The 12,966-nt window shown below is 39.0% G+C and overlaps 1 protein-coding gene across 3 annotated transcripts in view; it reads left to right on the forward strand.

Moving 5' to 3' along the window:
• The window catches only part of PRKDC (protein kinase, DNA-activated, catalytic subunit), a 270,539-nt gene that overhangs the window by 130,900 nt on the left and 126,673 nt on the right, over window positions 1-12,966 (forward strand). For all 3 annotated transcript variants that reach the window (XM_074318994.1, XM_074318995.1, XM_074318996.1), the window contains exons 42-46: window positions 115-293; window positions 1,893-2,061; window positions 2,298-2,363; window positions 3,546-3,618; window positions 4,635-4,777. In XM_074318994.1, the coding sequence (XP_074175095.1) occupies window positions 115-293; window positions 1,893-2,061; window positions 2,298-2,363; window positions 3,546-3,618; window positions 4,635-4,777 (630 nt within the window). The remainder of the gene's footprint in view (window positions 1-114; window positions 294-1,892; window positions 2,062-2,297; window positions 2,364-3,545; window positions 3,619-4,634; window positions 4,778-12,966) is intronic.

Below are 12,966 nucleotides of genomic sequence, written 5' to 3' on the forward strand. Positions count from 1 at the left end.
TGCTAAAATTACTTCCTATGTGAAGGGCATTGAGTATTAAATTTGATATATTCAATAAAATATTTTTTATGTTTGATAAGAGCAAAGATAATCATTTGTTACATCTTTTCTTAGCTAAATGAATGTACCTTTGATACTCAAATCACCAAGAAGATGGGCTATTATAAGATGATAGATGTGATGTATTCTCGTCTTCCAAAAGATGATGTTCACTCTAAGGAATCCAAAATTAATCAAGTTTTCCATGGCTCATGTATTACAGAAGGAAGTGAACTTACAAAAACACTTATTAAGTAAGGTTTTGGTTAATTTTGGAGGGTATTTGATTTAAAATTTTTGATACATACATTCTTATGCTTGTATATAATGTGAATAAATGTTTAAATGTAATGTAATTTTCTTGTTTTTTCTTATGTGCAAACTATTTAAATAAGCTTTAATTTAGCATGTTATTGGGTAACACTTTATCTTGTACACATCTTTCATAAAGAATGAAAATCCTTTTTTTCTTTCACCGTTTCCCACCATTTTTCCCTCTCTATAGTTTTATATGTTTTTAGTATGATTTACAGTAAGAAGGGATTGAGTGTATTTTATTTTTCTATCATTTGAGAGTAAAGGAGTTTTAAAATATTTTTAAGCAGACATTCTATAAAACACAAAGTAATCAAATATATTTTCTCTAAAACCAGCCTTCTAATGAAGTTCCTTCTTAGTAAATAAATACTGAACACAGACATTGCTATGTATCATTTTGGATATCCAGAACAAATGTATCATTACTTTCCTCCTACCCTAATCATTACTTTATCTCCTCAATGAATGACATCACTATCTGCTCATTTGCATAAATAAGAGACTTGGGCATTATATTTTATTCTTCCTTCATCTTCACCTCTCCAACCTCCATACACATCCTATTAGTCACCAGATCAGGTGTACTTTATCTCCTCAGTATTCCTGAAACCAATGCCATTATTTCATTCCCCTTCATCAGCTTTGTAGCATCTGGTGCTCTTTGGTGAACCACTGCAGTACTCTCCTTCATAATTATTCTCCCTGCTGCTAGGCTTGTCGCTCTCAGTTGTCATACTGCTGCCAGAATGATTATACATCTGTAATACCTGATTGTTTAACTTCCCTCATGTACAGTACCAGAATGGGCAAATTTTTTCTGCAAAGGGCCTGATAGTAACTATTTTTGGCTTTGCGGGCCATCTGGTCTCAGTGGCAACTACCACACTATACTGAGAAATCAGCCATAAACAGTATGTAAACTTATGGTCATGGCTGTGTTCCAAGAAAACTATTTTAAAAAATAGTTGTTCACCAAAGGCATGGTTTGGTGACCTTGTCCTACATAATGAAGTCCAAGCTCCTAGTATGGCAGGCGAACTCTTTCAGGAATGCATCTCTCTGCACCATTCACTCACTGCTAACCACTGCTTCTTCCCACTTCATCCTCTGGACACACCATGTGGCTTATCCTTTTTTATAAATGACATTCTTCTCTCTGCTTATAACACCTGTGTACGTTTTCCCTTTGGCTAACTTATAATTCGAAACTCAGTATTTTCTCTTAAAACCTTTCTTGGCTCCTTAGGCTGGACTATTTTGTGTCTTCTTGCTTCCATCTCTTACCTTACTGTGATTGTTGCAATCACTATGCTTACTGCACTATGGTGAAATCCATGGACATGGCCTTTGTCTTGATATGTGCATGGATATAGTGACTTGCTAGTCTTTTATTCCCAGTGCCTAGTACTATGTTGGGCACCAACCTGGCACTCAAAAACTGAATTGAATTGAGGTCCTGTTGTCTGGCATTGTTGAACTTGAGCAATGATTTTACTGTTACATGAATTAATTTTTAACCTGGATCTACACTGCAGATTGTGCTATGATGCGTTTACAGAGAACATGGCTGGTGAGAATCAGTTGCTGGAGAGGAGAAGACTTTACCACTGTGCTGCATACAATTGTGCCATTTCTGTTATCTGCTGTGTTTTCAACGAATTAAAATTTTACCAAGGTTTTCTGTTTAGTGAAAAACCAGAAAAGGTAGGCCTTTCCTAAGGTGTTCACTGTTGCTACCATAGGACTTCAAAAGTTAGATTACATCAATTAAAGTTATGTCATACTGTGTATCTTCTTATAATATTGTAGTTCTTTTAGTTCCTCATTTATACCTAAAGCTGAAATGCTTCTCCATGAGTTATTAAGTACCGTTATTTTTGTAGTAGCGTCAGTAATGATCTTCACCATTCAGATATTTATGTGATTCTTTGGATTCACAGAACTTGCTTATCTTTGAAAATCTGATAGACCTGAAGCGCTGCTATACGTTTCCTGTAGAAGTTGAGGTGAGTGAAATTTTTCAATGATGTTTCTAAGTTATAATAAAAAAGAAAAAACATACCAAGTTCTTAATAGAGAAAAATATGTATATATTATGCTGACCATACTAAATTTCCAGTATTCAAGTCTGCTTTGAACTACAAAAACCGGTAGTTTCAAGTAGTTTAACCTGGGATATAATCTCAGGCAACTACAACAAAATTCATCAAACTTGATTTTTCCCTTGACTAGTAGAGGAAAGAAAATACCAATAAAAGAAGCTCTTAGGACATATCCCAGAAGTTGTTTTCTGAGTAAATTCTTCTGGTCAATGAAATTGAGATCCATCTGGACACAGAATTATGACCTTGTGGCTCTGGTTGGGTTGTTTGGCAGGATAATGGGGGTGCCATCCACAAAAGTCATGGGGATAATTACAAAACTTGCTCTGGCAAATGTGACGAGCTGGATTTTAGCCAAACTAAGTTTGATCTGCCAACCTAAGCTATTGGTAGAAAGATTGTGGCTGTAGTCTTTCACAGCCCATTGGAAATGTGAAGTTGGGCAGCGTGCCAGAGCTCATATGCCATGGCTTGCAGAGCAGGGCTGGACCAGGAGCTGTCATTCACGTACCTCTGTACACCTGCTGACCTTGACATGCCTTAGTGGTTCATGAGTTCACATAAATGGTTGCTTCCTGCCTTATGCCCTTTTGGCACAAGATTGGAGACTTTTTTCTAGGTGTATGTGCAAAGAACTAACAAAAAATAATATCACTAGTTTCTTAAGCATTCAGACACTTGCTGTATGTTACTTCTAAGCTTTATAATAGCACTGTAAGGTGCTATGATACATCATAACCATATAGTTGGGGAAACAGGCTCACAGGTTAAACACAAACTATTGATAACTGAGGCATGTGGCTGCAAGATCTTAGCATACACACACTCTGTGTCCCAGAGCCCAGACGGGGAGATATGTGCCTCTCTGGAGTTCTGTGGGAATCTATAGGAAAAGCTTTCCTGAAGGGGGACTCACCTGTCTTTCATTGTGGATATTGTTGAATACTTTTAAATTCGATAAAATTTTGTTTAAAAATTAATAATTAATTGGTGTGTGTGTGTTTTTTTGGCCAGATAGCTACTAAAATAAAAATCGTGTGACATAATTCTAAAAAGTTTTAAATTATGTATTGTTTTACTTAATAGGTTCCTATGGAAAGAAAGAAAAAATATATTGAAATTAGGAAAGAAGCCAGGGAAGCAGCAAATGGAGATTCAGGTAGGATGTTTTCAACATTGTAAGTAAGATTCTAATGGTGGTATTTGTTACATAATAGACAATACTTTAAGTACCCCAAAACATTGAAATAGAGTTTAAAAAATATTTAAATGGTGAATGGAATTGTATCTTGAAAGAAATGCAATTAGCTAAACTTTAATTGCATGGGAAGATCTGTTAAGTGGCCAAGGGGAGGCTCAGATATGGTACACTTTTGTTTTTTAAGTGCAAGATTGGCTTGATATTTATTTGTTTGCATATGGATTATGTTTGTATGTTATTTAGATATATTTAGCAATCTGTATTAAAATATAGTTCCCATCCTGCCACTTCCTCTGCTACAAACCTCCCATCAGCTCCCACCTCCCTCAGGACAGAGCTGCCCAAGGCCCCTAAACTCTTCCCTGCCACTACTTCCTGCTCACTCCTCTCTAGCAGCCAGGCCCCCTGGCAGTTCCTGTGGGCACCACCCAGGCTAACTTTTGCCACAGGGCATTTGCATGGGATATTCCCTCAGCTTGGAATAATCTTGGCCCTGGATATCAGCGTGACTCATGACATTTTGTCTTATGCCATTCCTAAAGGAATTTCTCCTTGGCCTTCCTATTTAAATCTAACCATCTTTTTCTTCACATACACTTTGTTTCAATTTTCTGCTTAATTTTTCTGGATAACTTTGTTTTCTTGATTTGAGGATAAAATTTGGACCAGTTTTCTCAATTTCTTACATTGTAGGTTTATTTATTTTTCAGTTATATCTTCCCACATTTATGGTCAAAATGTACATCATCAAAATTTTAAATGCAAAGAAGTTCTGTTAATATATCCAAAAATTGGATCTAGTTAAACTTAATTTCTTTGTCCATGACAATAAATTGACAATAAATAACTGCTCAATAATGAGAAAAGTAAAAGGAGGTTAACAGTATCCTTTAATTTTATTATCATTTGAGCTTAGAGAAATACATTTCTTACTATACTTAAATAAAGGTATTTTCTTTTTATTTGTATTTCAGGTGGTCCTCATTATATATCTTCCTTGTCATATTTGGCAGATAGTAGCCTGAGCGAGGAAATGAGTCAATTTGATTTCTCAACTGGAGTTCAGAGCTATTCGTACCAAGACCCTAAATCTGCCACTGGTCGACTTCGAAGACAGGTTATCATACTTTATGTATTAAAGAATATTGTTAGCATTTATACAGGCGGAGGGGCTTCCTTGTTACAGAGGAAGCCAGTTCTCTGTTTGTCAGTAGTCCTCAGCAAATAGTGTTAGTTTGGAGAATATTCCAAGATCTAAGCCCTAGCCTTTTTTATAGTAGAATCAGCAATCTGATTTCATCAATACAGGAAGGAAGGATCTCTCCAAGGGCTGACTCACATTAGCCAGTCTCCCTGAGATTAGTGTTTTAAATTTGAGCCACATTTAAATATTTCCAATGAGAAAGATAACAGATGTTCATGCTGATGTGACTATTGTAGTCTCTGGAGAGAATGAAGGAGCTATTCAGATATTTGATGTTACCAAACAAAGACAACTGAATGCATCAACGTTCACAAATGATAGCTTAATTCTTTTTTTTTTTTTCCTTAATTGTTAAAGAGTAAATTCTTGGTGACCAAGGGTGTAGAGTATGGAATGGTTTTGATTATTATTTTTAGAAGTAAAATTCAGTCTTTTTCTTTTTGGGTCCCAGCAGCTTATAATAGTCTCCTTCACTTCCTCATTTACTAAGTTTTACCTGCACCTCACACTATTTTTTTTTTTTAAGCTGGGATTTATCTCACTCTTGTCCATTCATTCAAAGAGAAGGCCCACCATGTGTTTGCATTCCCTCCCCTCCCCCTACCCATTTCTTTCTCTCTCCGTCTCTGTAGTCTCATCTTTTTATTCTTTCTTTACCAGATTTCCAGAGTCTGTGTATGTTCTAAAGTTGTTTTTTATCATCTAAGGCCTATCAGCATCCCAATAGGAACTCGTTCTCCAACATTTCTTTATGACTTTTCTAGCTTTCTTTGAAATGACCTGTTTTGATATTGCAGGTAGGTAGAACTATTTCACCTATGTGTGCCCTTTGTCCATCTTTCTTATTATTCTTTATTTTGTAAAGTGTGTGTGTGTGATACCGTGCTAATGTTACCAGTAAAAACTGCAAGGGAGTTTCAAATTGAATTCCTGTGCCTAAGGATTAAAAAATTGTTCTTTTCAGGTTAGGATTCTGTTGATTAAATAGATTAACAAGGGTAGCCTTGAGAAAGGGAACGAAACAGTTCTTCAGTTAATCAGTGAGGGGAGAAACAAAGAGGAAACAGCTGAGTATCAGGATCGATCTTACTGCAAACTAAGTCTAACTACAAGTGGCTAGATAGCGAGCAACATAGTGAGTCAAACTGTAAACTAGCTATGTCTAATTACATTATTGATTCCCTAATTCCACTCTTACATTCCCCCCATCATATGTTCATTTTATTTCTATAAAATTAGTAAGGATAGAAAGGAAACAAAACAACTATATTACTTAAGACAATTTTTAAATCCAGGTATACAGGCGGCAACTGATCTCACTACTTCCTGCTGATAGTAGGCACAGTCCCTGCCTGTGGGCACCAGAGTTCTTTCCTATTCCGTTACAGCGGGGAGAGGGCTATGGGAGAACTTCAAGTCCGTTTTAAAGTTTGATTTAAACTTGGTCAAATGGCTGCTGGTATTGCTTGTTATCAGTCCTCAGGAGGGACAAGTTGAAACCCTGGTGGATAACCATCTGTAGATGAGAATTGCTGTGTTCCAGATGACATAAACTTCTTTGTTTGAAGAGGAGCTTAAGGTCTTCATTTGGCTCATGGGAACAGGGGTGAGAGTCTTTGCCGTGTCCACGTCCAGCACAGGCAGGAGGGGGAAAGGTGGGAGATTAAGAAAAACAGAGACAGGAAAGTTGGGATCAGGAGGTCCACTGTCCACGGATGGCAGAGCAGTGGCGCAGTTTTTATTTCTCACACGGTTTTTATACTGTCTTAGAACAATTGCCTGTACAAGCTAGTAATAGTAGAACAAGCAAGTGTTAGAAGAACATACTGTTCTGTGAATATGCGAGTTTGTATATCTGTGGCTATAATTGTGTCATCTTGTTCTTTCTGGGAGAAGATGTTGAGGCAAGCCCTCACTTGAATGACATTGCAGGCTGTAAGGTCCTTGTCAGCGCAAATCCTGCTCTCCACAAGTCTTCCTTTGTGGGGAGTCTTGTGGAGATTCAAATGAAACAGGTTTGATTCGAGGGAGGGAGACCTAGCCACAGGCTCTCTGAAGCCTGGCAACCATTGGGGTGCTCGGAAAAACTGTAAAGGGTCCCTTCCATTTAGGAGTTAACTGGTCTGTTAGAGACCCCTCCCCCTCTAGACCTTGAAATGTACTTGGTCCCCTGACTCTCCGGGACTACATATATAGAGGGGTTGGCCTGGGGGAGGTGCCGGTTCTCTATATTTTCTTAGTGCCTGCTGAACCTCTTCCAAGTTAATAACAGGAAATAACAGAATTGAGGTCATAATCCAAAGCACTGGGCAGCAATGAGAGCCAGGGCTTAGAGGTCTCCTGACAAAACTTTTCCAGAGTCCTTTTTAAAGTTTGATTTGCTCGTTCTACATTTCCTCTAAGGTATAGAACAATGGTAAGGAACAGGCTGAGTAAAATGAGCCCAAATCTACTGGCTCTATTTATCTTTACAACCGAGCAGGTTTTAGAGGAAACAGGTCCAGAGTGAGTGGTCAAAACAGAATGAATGGCTCCCATATCAAGCAGGAAGTTTAACAGGCTAAACGCCATGGCAAGGGGCACCGCAGTTCCTCCCCTGTGATGAGATTGGTCTCTTTCTCCTGGGGGGCTGCTGGGACACTCAGGCCTGTCTCGGTCACAGCCATTTACAGGGAAGGAGTTGGTCCCTGCTCCCTTCAGAAAAAGAGACAATCCATCTTCCGATGCCCTTTTAGTTTGCATGGGTGTTACGACTGTTTTGGAGGACCTCTTCTGGGGCGCCCGGCGTAGCCCTGAGGTGGCCCTAGCCTTGGCCTTACTATTAACTGCAGCCAAAAATCTGGCCTGTCTCTGACCTTGTCTCTAGTTTCACTGTACCTTTCTTTTTTCACTTTCCCTGTCTCGGTTGTTAAAGACATTTAAACAAATTCCCTGGCCTTCTCTAGGATCTGACCTTCTCTATCAAGGGTATAACAGTGGGCCAGAACCATTATAATACCCTGTGAGGTAAGGGAAAACATTAGACTAACCTTCCTTACACTGGTCTATTCTCTGATGCCAGGAGGGCACATGAACTCTAACAGTCCTGAAGTACAGAAGTTTATATAACTATTAGCAAAACTTAGTTCTTAAATTTAGGGGTTTTTTTTTGTTGTTTTTTTAGTAACCAAGGACTTAACTAAGACAATATAAAACAGAAATTTATTTTGATGATACATATAATCTTTGCTTTTCAGGAAGAAAACTTTTTCATAATATCAGTAACCGACCAATAGTCTAACAACCTTGTCTTATTTAGCAGAGAGGGAAAACTAATTTTGTACCAGCTTATTTTTGATATTTAAACCTAATTAATCACATTTAGCTTAGACATACATAAAATTCTTTCAAGATTTTCCTTTACAAACCTTCTCTAACTTCCCAGTCCTTCTTTGTCTCCTCTCACTCATTGACAAATAACCATCCTTAGGACAAACTTCTTTCAATTCCTTCAAAAATATATTTCCATACCTTACATCTTCATTGAAAACATACCTCATTTTCTTTCATATCAATTAGACTCCATAACCTTCAGAACCTTAATTTTTACTGACAACTGAAAGCAAGCAATTAGCATTTCCTTTGGCACATCCAAGAACATATTTTGTAACCTTAGAAACAAGGCTTTTGTAATAAAATACAAGGTATACTTATTAATGGATCTTAATCTATCTTTTAGGTTTCCTGTGACAAAGCCAAAAATAGATGAACTCAGACCTATCTTATAATTAATATTTCAGCATTTCATTATATTCAAATACCTAGATATTCAATAATTTTTGACATTTAACACAACTTAGTAAAACTGAAATCTTAAGTTACCAACAGATGCTGAGAAACCACATCTAAGCATCTATATCATATAATTATTGCTGAATAGTTTTTTTTTTGTTTTTTTTTGTTTTTTTTTGTTTTTTTTTTAAAGATTGTTTTTTTAAGGGGAACAGGACTTTATTGGGGAACAGTGTGCACTTCCAGGCCTTTTTTTTTTTCCACGTCAAGTTGTTGTCCTTTCAATCTTAGTTGTGGAGGGTGCCGTTTAGCTTCAAGTTGTTTCTTAGTTGTGGAGGGCGCAGCTCAGCTCCAGGTCCAGTTGCCGTTTTCTAGTTGCAGGGGGTGCAGCCCACCATCCCTTGGGGGAGTCGAGGAATTGAACTGGCAACCTTGTGGTTGAGAGGACGCATTCCAACCAACTGAGACATCCGAGAGCTCAGCAGCAGCTCAGCTCAAGGTGCCGTGTTCAATCTTAGTTGCAGGGGGCGGAGCCCACCATCCCTTACGGGACTCAAGGAGTTGAACTGGCAACCTTGTGGTTGAGAGCCCACTGGCCCATGTGGGAATCGAACCGGCAGCCTTCGGAGTTAGCAGCATGGAGCTCCAACCGCCTGAGCCACCGGGCCGGCCCTTGCTGAATAGTTTTATCTAAACCTCATTTCAGTTAACATTTTATTAGTTCTTAACTCTATGAGATTTTAAAGTTAATTATTACCCAAACTATTATCTTGGCAAATTCTGTAACAAAGATAACAAATTTATTTTGGTAAACTCAGGTGAAACAAAAGATACCATATTTAATGTTAATAACCTTAAAAGACATGTCTATTTAACCAAAATTAAACCAAATATTTTCTTAGTGTCAAATATTTTCTTAATTCAAAGACCTATTGAGAGGCTACCTTACCTCGTAATCCAGAACATACATGGGCCAACCAGTGTTATAGTAAAACACTATGCTTTGTCATTGGCTTATAACCATAGGTTGACCAGTTTGGCGATATACGACCCAGGGGACTTGCAGAAGGTTCAGATACAGAGCTTCCCATCAGCTTGGTGTTTAAAACACAAATAGAAAACGAAAAGAAAAAAGGGAAAACACAAGCTAAAAGAAAACAAACAAGTCATAAATAAACCAGAACCAGAACCAGATGAGTACTCACAGGACCGAATCGTCCTGAAAGGAGGAGCTGGGGGTCAAAACCCAGTCTCTAACCAACCTGGCACCACAGATTGGCCTCAGAGAGAGAGACCCAGTTTGGCACGAAGCCCAGACGGCATATAAGCCCAGAACTGGTGCTGGTAATAAGCCTTAGAGAGACTCCGATGGGAGAGACAGAGGTAAAACCCGTCTCTAACCAACCCAGCACCGCGGATTTGTCTCAGAGAGGCCCAGGTTGGCACGAAGCCCAACCTGGGCCTCTCTGAGACAAATCCCAGAACCAATATGGGTGATTAGCCTCAGAGAGGCTCTGACAGTAGAGACCAGGGAGTTCCATTGTGCTCTCCGATTTGACAATTCCCAGAATTACTGACCCGCAGTTTCCAGAACCAGACAACCATTTTCTGTCCACCAGCTTAAACGTTTATAGGCAGCCAATATCAGGAAGGGAGTCGGGAAAATCCCGAAGACCAGCGAAGTCTTGGCAGCTACTAGGAGGTCCCAGTATTCCCCTCCCCAGAGCCAGCCTGCCACAAGCTGCTGTGGATCAGACTGGCTGCAGTGCTCCATCCCCGCACCTTCCCTGGGGAGAGAGGGACTGAACTCACCAGTTCTGGGTCCAGTCCGATCCCATCCCTTTGTAGTTAACCTGCTTTTCTTTCCACCAAACTTGTCTCTAGATTTTTTAACTTTTCAAGCGGCAGTCAGCTGGACCTTAGTACCATATCATGTGGATAGAAAAGAGGCCACATTTTAAACCTGACAATCTCAGGAGACTGAAAATAACCACATAGGAAGGCGTGAACATAAAAATTCCTAACTAAGGGGGGCCATGGTGGGAAGTCACATCTTTGGCCTGTAGCTTCCTTGACAAAGGTAAATTTAAGTGAGCCTGTCTATTCTCATTCGGCACCTAAGACGATATCCTTGGAATGTTAGTAATCCCTTTTTCAGGACCAGAGTAGGAAACTACAGCTACCCACATTGATATTTTTGTCCCCTGACTAGCATCTCTATGTGCTATAAAAAGCAAACTATTAACTATCCTCCACCTACCTATGTAAAATAAGTACCCTGTTTCCCCAAAAATAAGATCTAGCCAGACAGTCAGTTCTAATGTGTCTTTTGGAGCAAAAATAAGACCCAGTATTATATTGTATTGTATTATATTTTATATTATATTATATTATTATTATTATTATTATTATTATTATATTATATTATACCCCATCTTATAGTAAAATAAGACCTGGTCTTATATTAATTTTTGCTCCAAAAGATGCATTAGAGCTGATTTTCCGGCTAGGTCTTATTTTCGGGGAAACACGTACCTGTCTCTCCAATTTACTTTTATCCAATCCCAGAGACTTCCCAGCTTTGGTTTCTCCCATCCCCTTAATCAACCACCAGTGGATTTCCACCTCCTTTGATTACGTATAAAGTAAGCTGCAAACCACCATTTTGCAGAGCATTTTTTCAATCTGTTGAGATTTTGCTTCCCTGCAATTGTCAGTTTGGCGCAAATAAACTCTCATAAGCTTTCTCTTAGACTGGGTGATTTTTCATCGCCATTACTTGGAGTAGTGGGCAGCATTCCAAAGAAGCCCACCCACGACCACACTGTGGACCTGGATTCAGTGCTAGGTACCAGCAGGGGCCCATTGTGCCCCAGTGGCTCCCTGCTTTGCATCAGGTGAACTTGGGTGAGTTTTTCTTGGAATTCCAGACCTCCCTTTTTTAAGGTAGGAGGCCCTGACTTTATTTTTGTTTGTTTCTTTTGTTTTTTTTAATCCTAGAGGTGGCATTAAAGTTTAAGGGTTGAGATAACCCAGATTAAAGGCAAGATTGAGATAACTCAGCAACAGGAGAAAGAATGGGTGGCTGGTTTTTAATTTTGGCTTTTCAAATGAAATTGCTTACTGCAAGTCTGAACAAAACCTTTTGGTGGATAAATGAGAGTCTGAACTTTTTCAACTCCGAAGATAAGGGGCATTTACTACTCCCTCTAGCCTGAATGTGGGATATTCTTAGATGACTAAGAATCTATGTGGAGGTGTTTGAGGGTACTCCTCAAAACGTGCGGTGGCCCCATAGGGAATTCTAACACAACTGTAATTAAATATTTGACTTGTCTGGGGACACGTACATAAAGACTGGTTATCTAGCGCTCTAAGCCCTCAGGGTTGTACTAGATAGCCTGGGAGAGAAACCAAGGCATGTCAGGGTTGAAGCAACGAGGGAGGTGACAGCACCTTGGACCTCAGCCCAAAAGCAGCACACTTCAACCCACTTCACAATATCAGTAGATATTTATTGAGACTGCTGGTCTCAAAAGAAAATTGAAAATTAACATGTGAAAGCCAAGCTTCCAGACTCTGGCCACATTAATAGTCCTGCATGTATACAGTTCCTAGGCAGTCTTTACTTGCAAGTACTTACAGAAATGGAAAGATTTAACTGTAAGTGTTATCAACTTAGGATAGCCAAACTGGAACTCTTTTGACATCTAAATTAATATTTGTGTGCACAATTAGGAAAAAATGACGTAAAAATAAAATTGAACAAAATGGGAGTATTACCTCAGTTGGCAAATAGAAGCCTCTGAAATGGTACAGAGAAAGACGTTCTTCTCTCCAGGAACTTACTAAGAAAATTTAGAGGCTGTCTCTGAACTAAAGGTTTTCAAAGCTGCTCAATGCCTACACTCTACTTTTCCCTCTTCTCCAGCTATCCAACTATATACTTTACTTTGTTGTCCGGACTTAGTCTCCCTCCCACGTCCTCTTCTACACCTCCATTGCAGCTCCCTTTAGAGAAAAGCCGCTCTCAGACAGAGAGGAATAAGCAGTTGTATACAAACAGAACTAAGCAATCTACTAAAGATTCCCCAGCGCTCTCTATGACCCTGAGGAGTTTGCAAAGGAATTTGAATTAACTGTTAGACCATATGATCCTGGCTTTCTTAATTTATTCCAATTAACGCACCTTTTGGTTTCTGAGAGCAAAGCCACAGAATTATTAAATAAGGTTTCCTAGGGAAACTCCTGTAGATGAGTCTGCTTTTATTGTAAAAAGTCAGGTCACCTTAAGGATTGTACAAAACTGAAATGGGATTTATAAAAAGAAA

The sequence above is a fragment of the Rhinolophus sinicus genome, linkage group LG14, assembly GCF_036562045.2.
Source record: "Rhinolophus sinicus isolate RSC01 linkage group LG14, ASM3656204v1, whole genome shotgun sequence".
Classification (NCBI taxonomy): domain Eukaryota; kingdom Metazoa; phylum Chordata; class Mammalia; order Chiroptera; family Rhinolophidae; genus Rhinolophus; species Rhinolophus sinicus.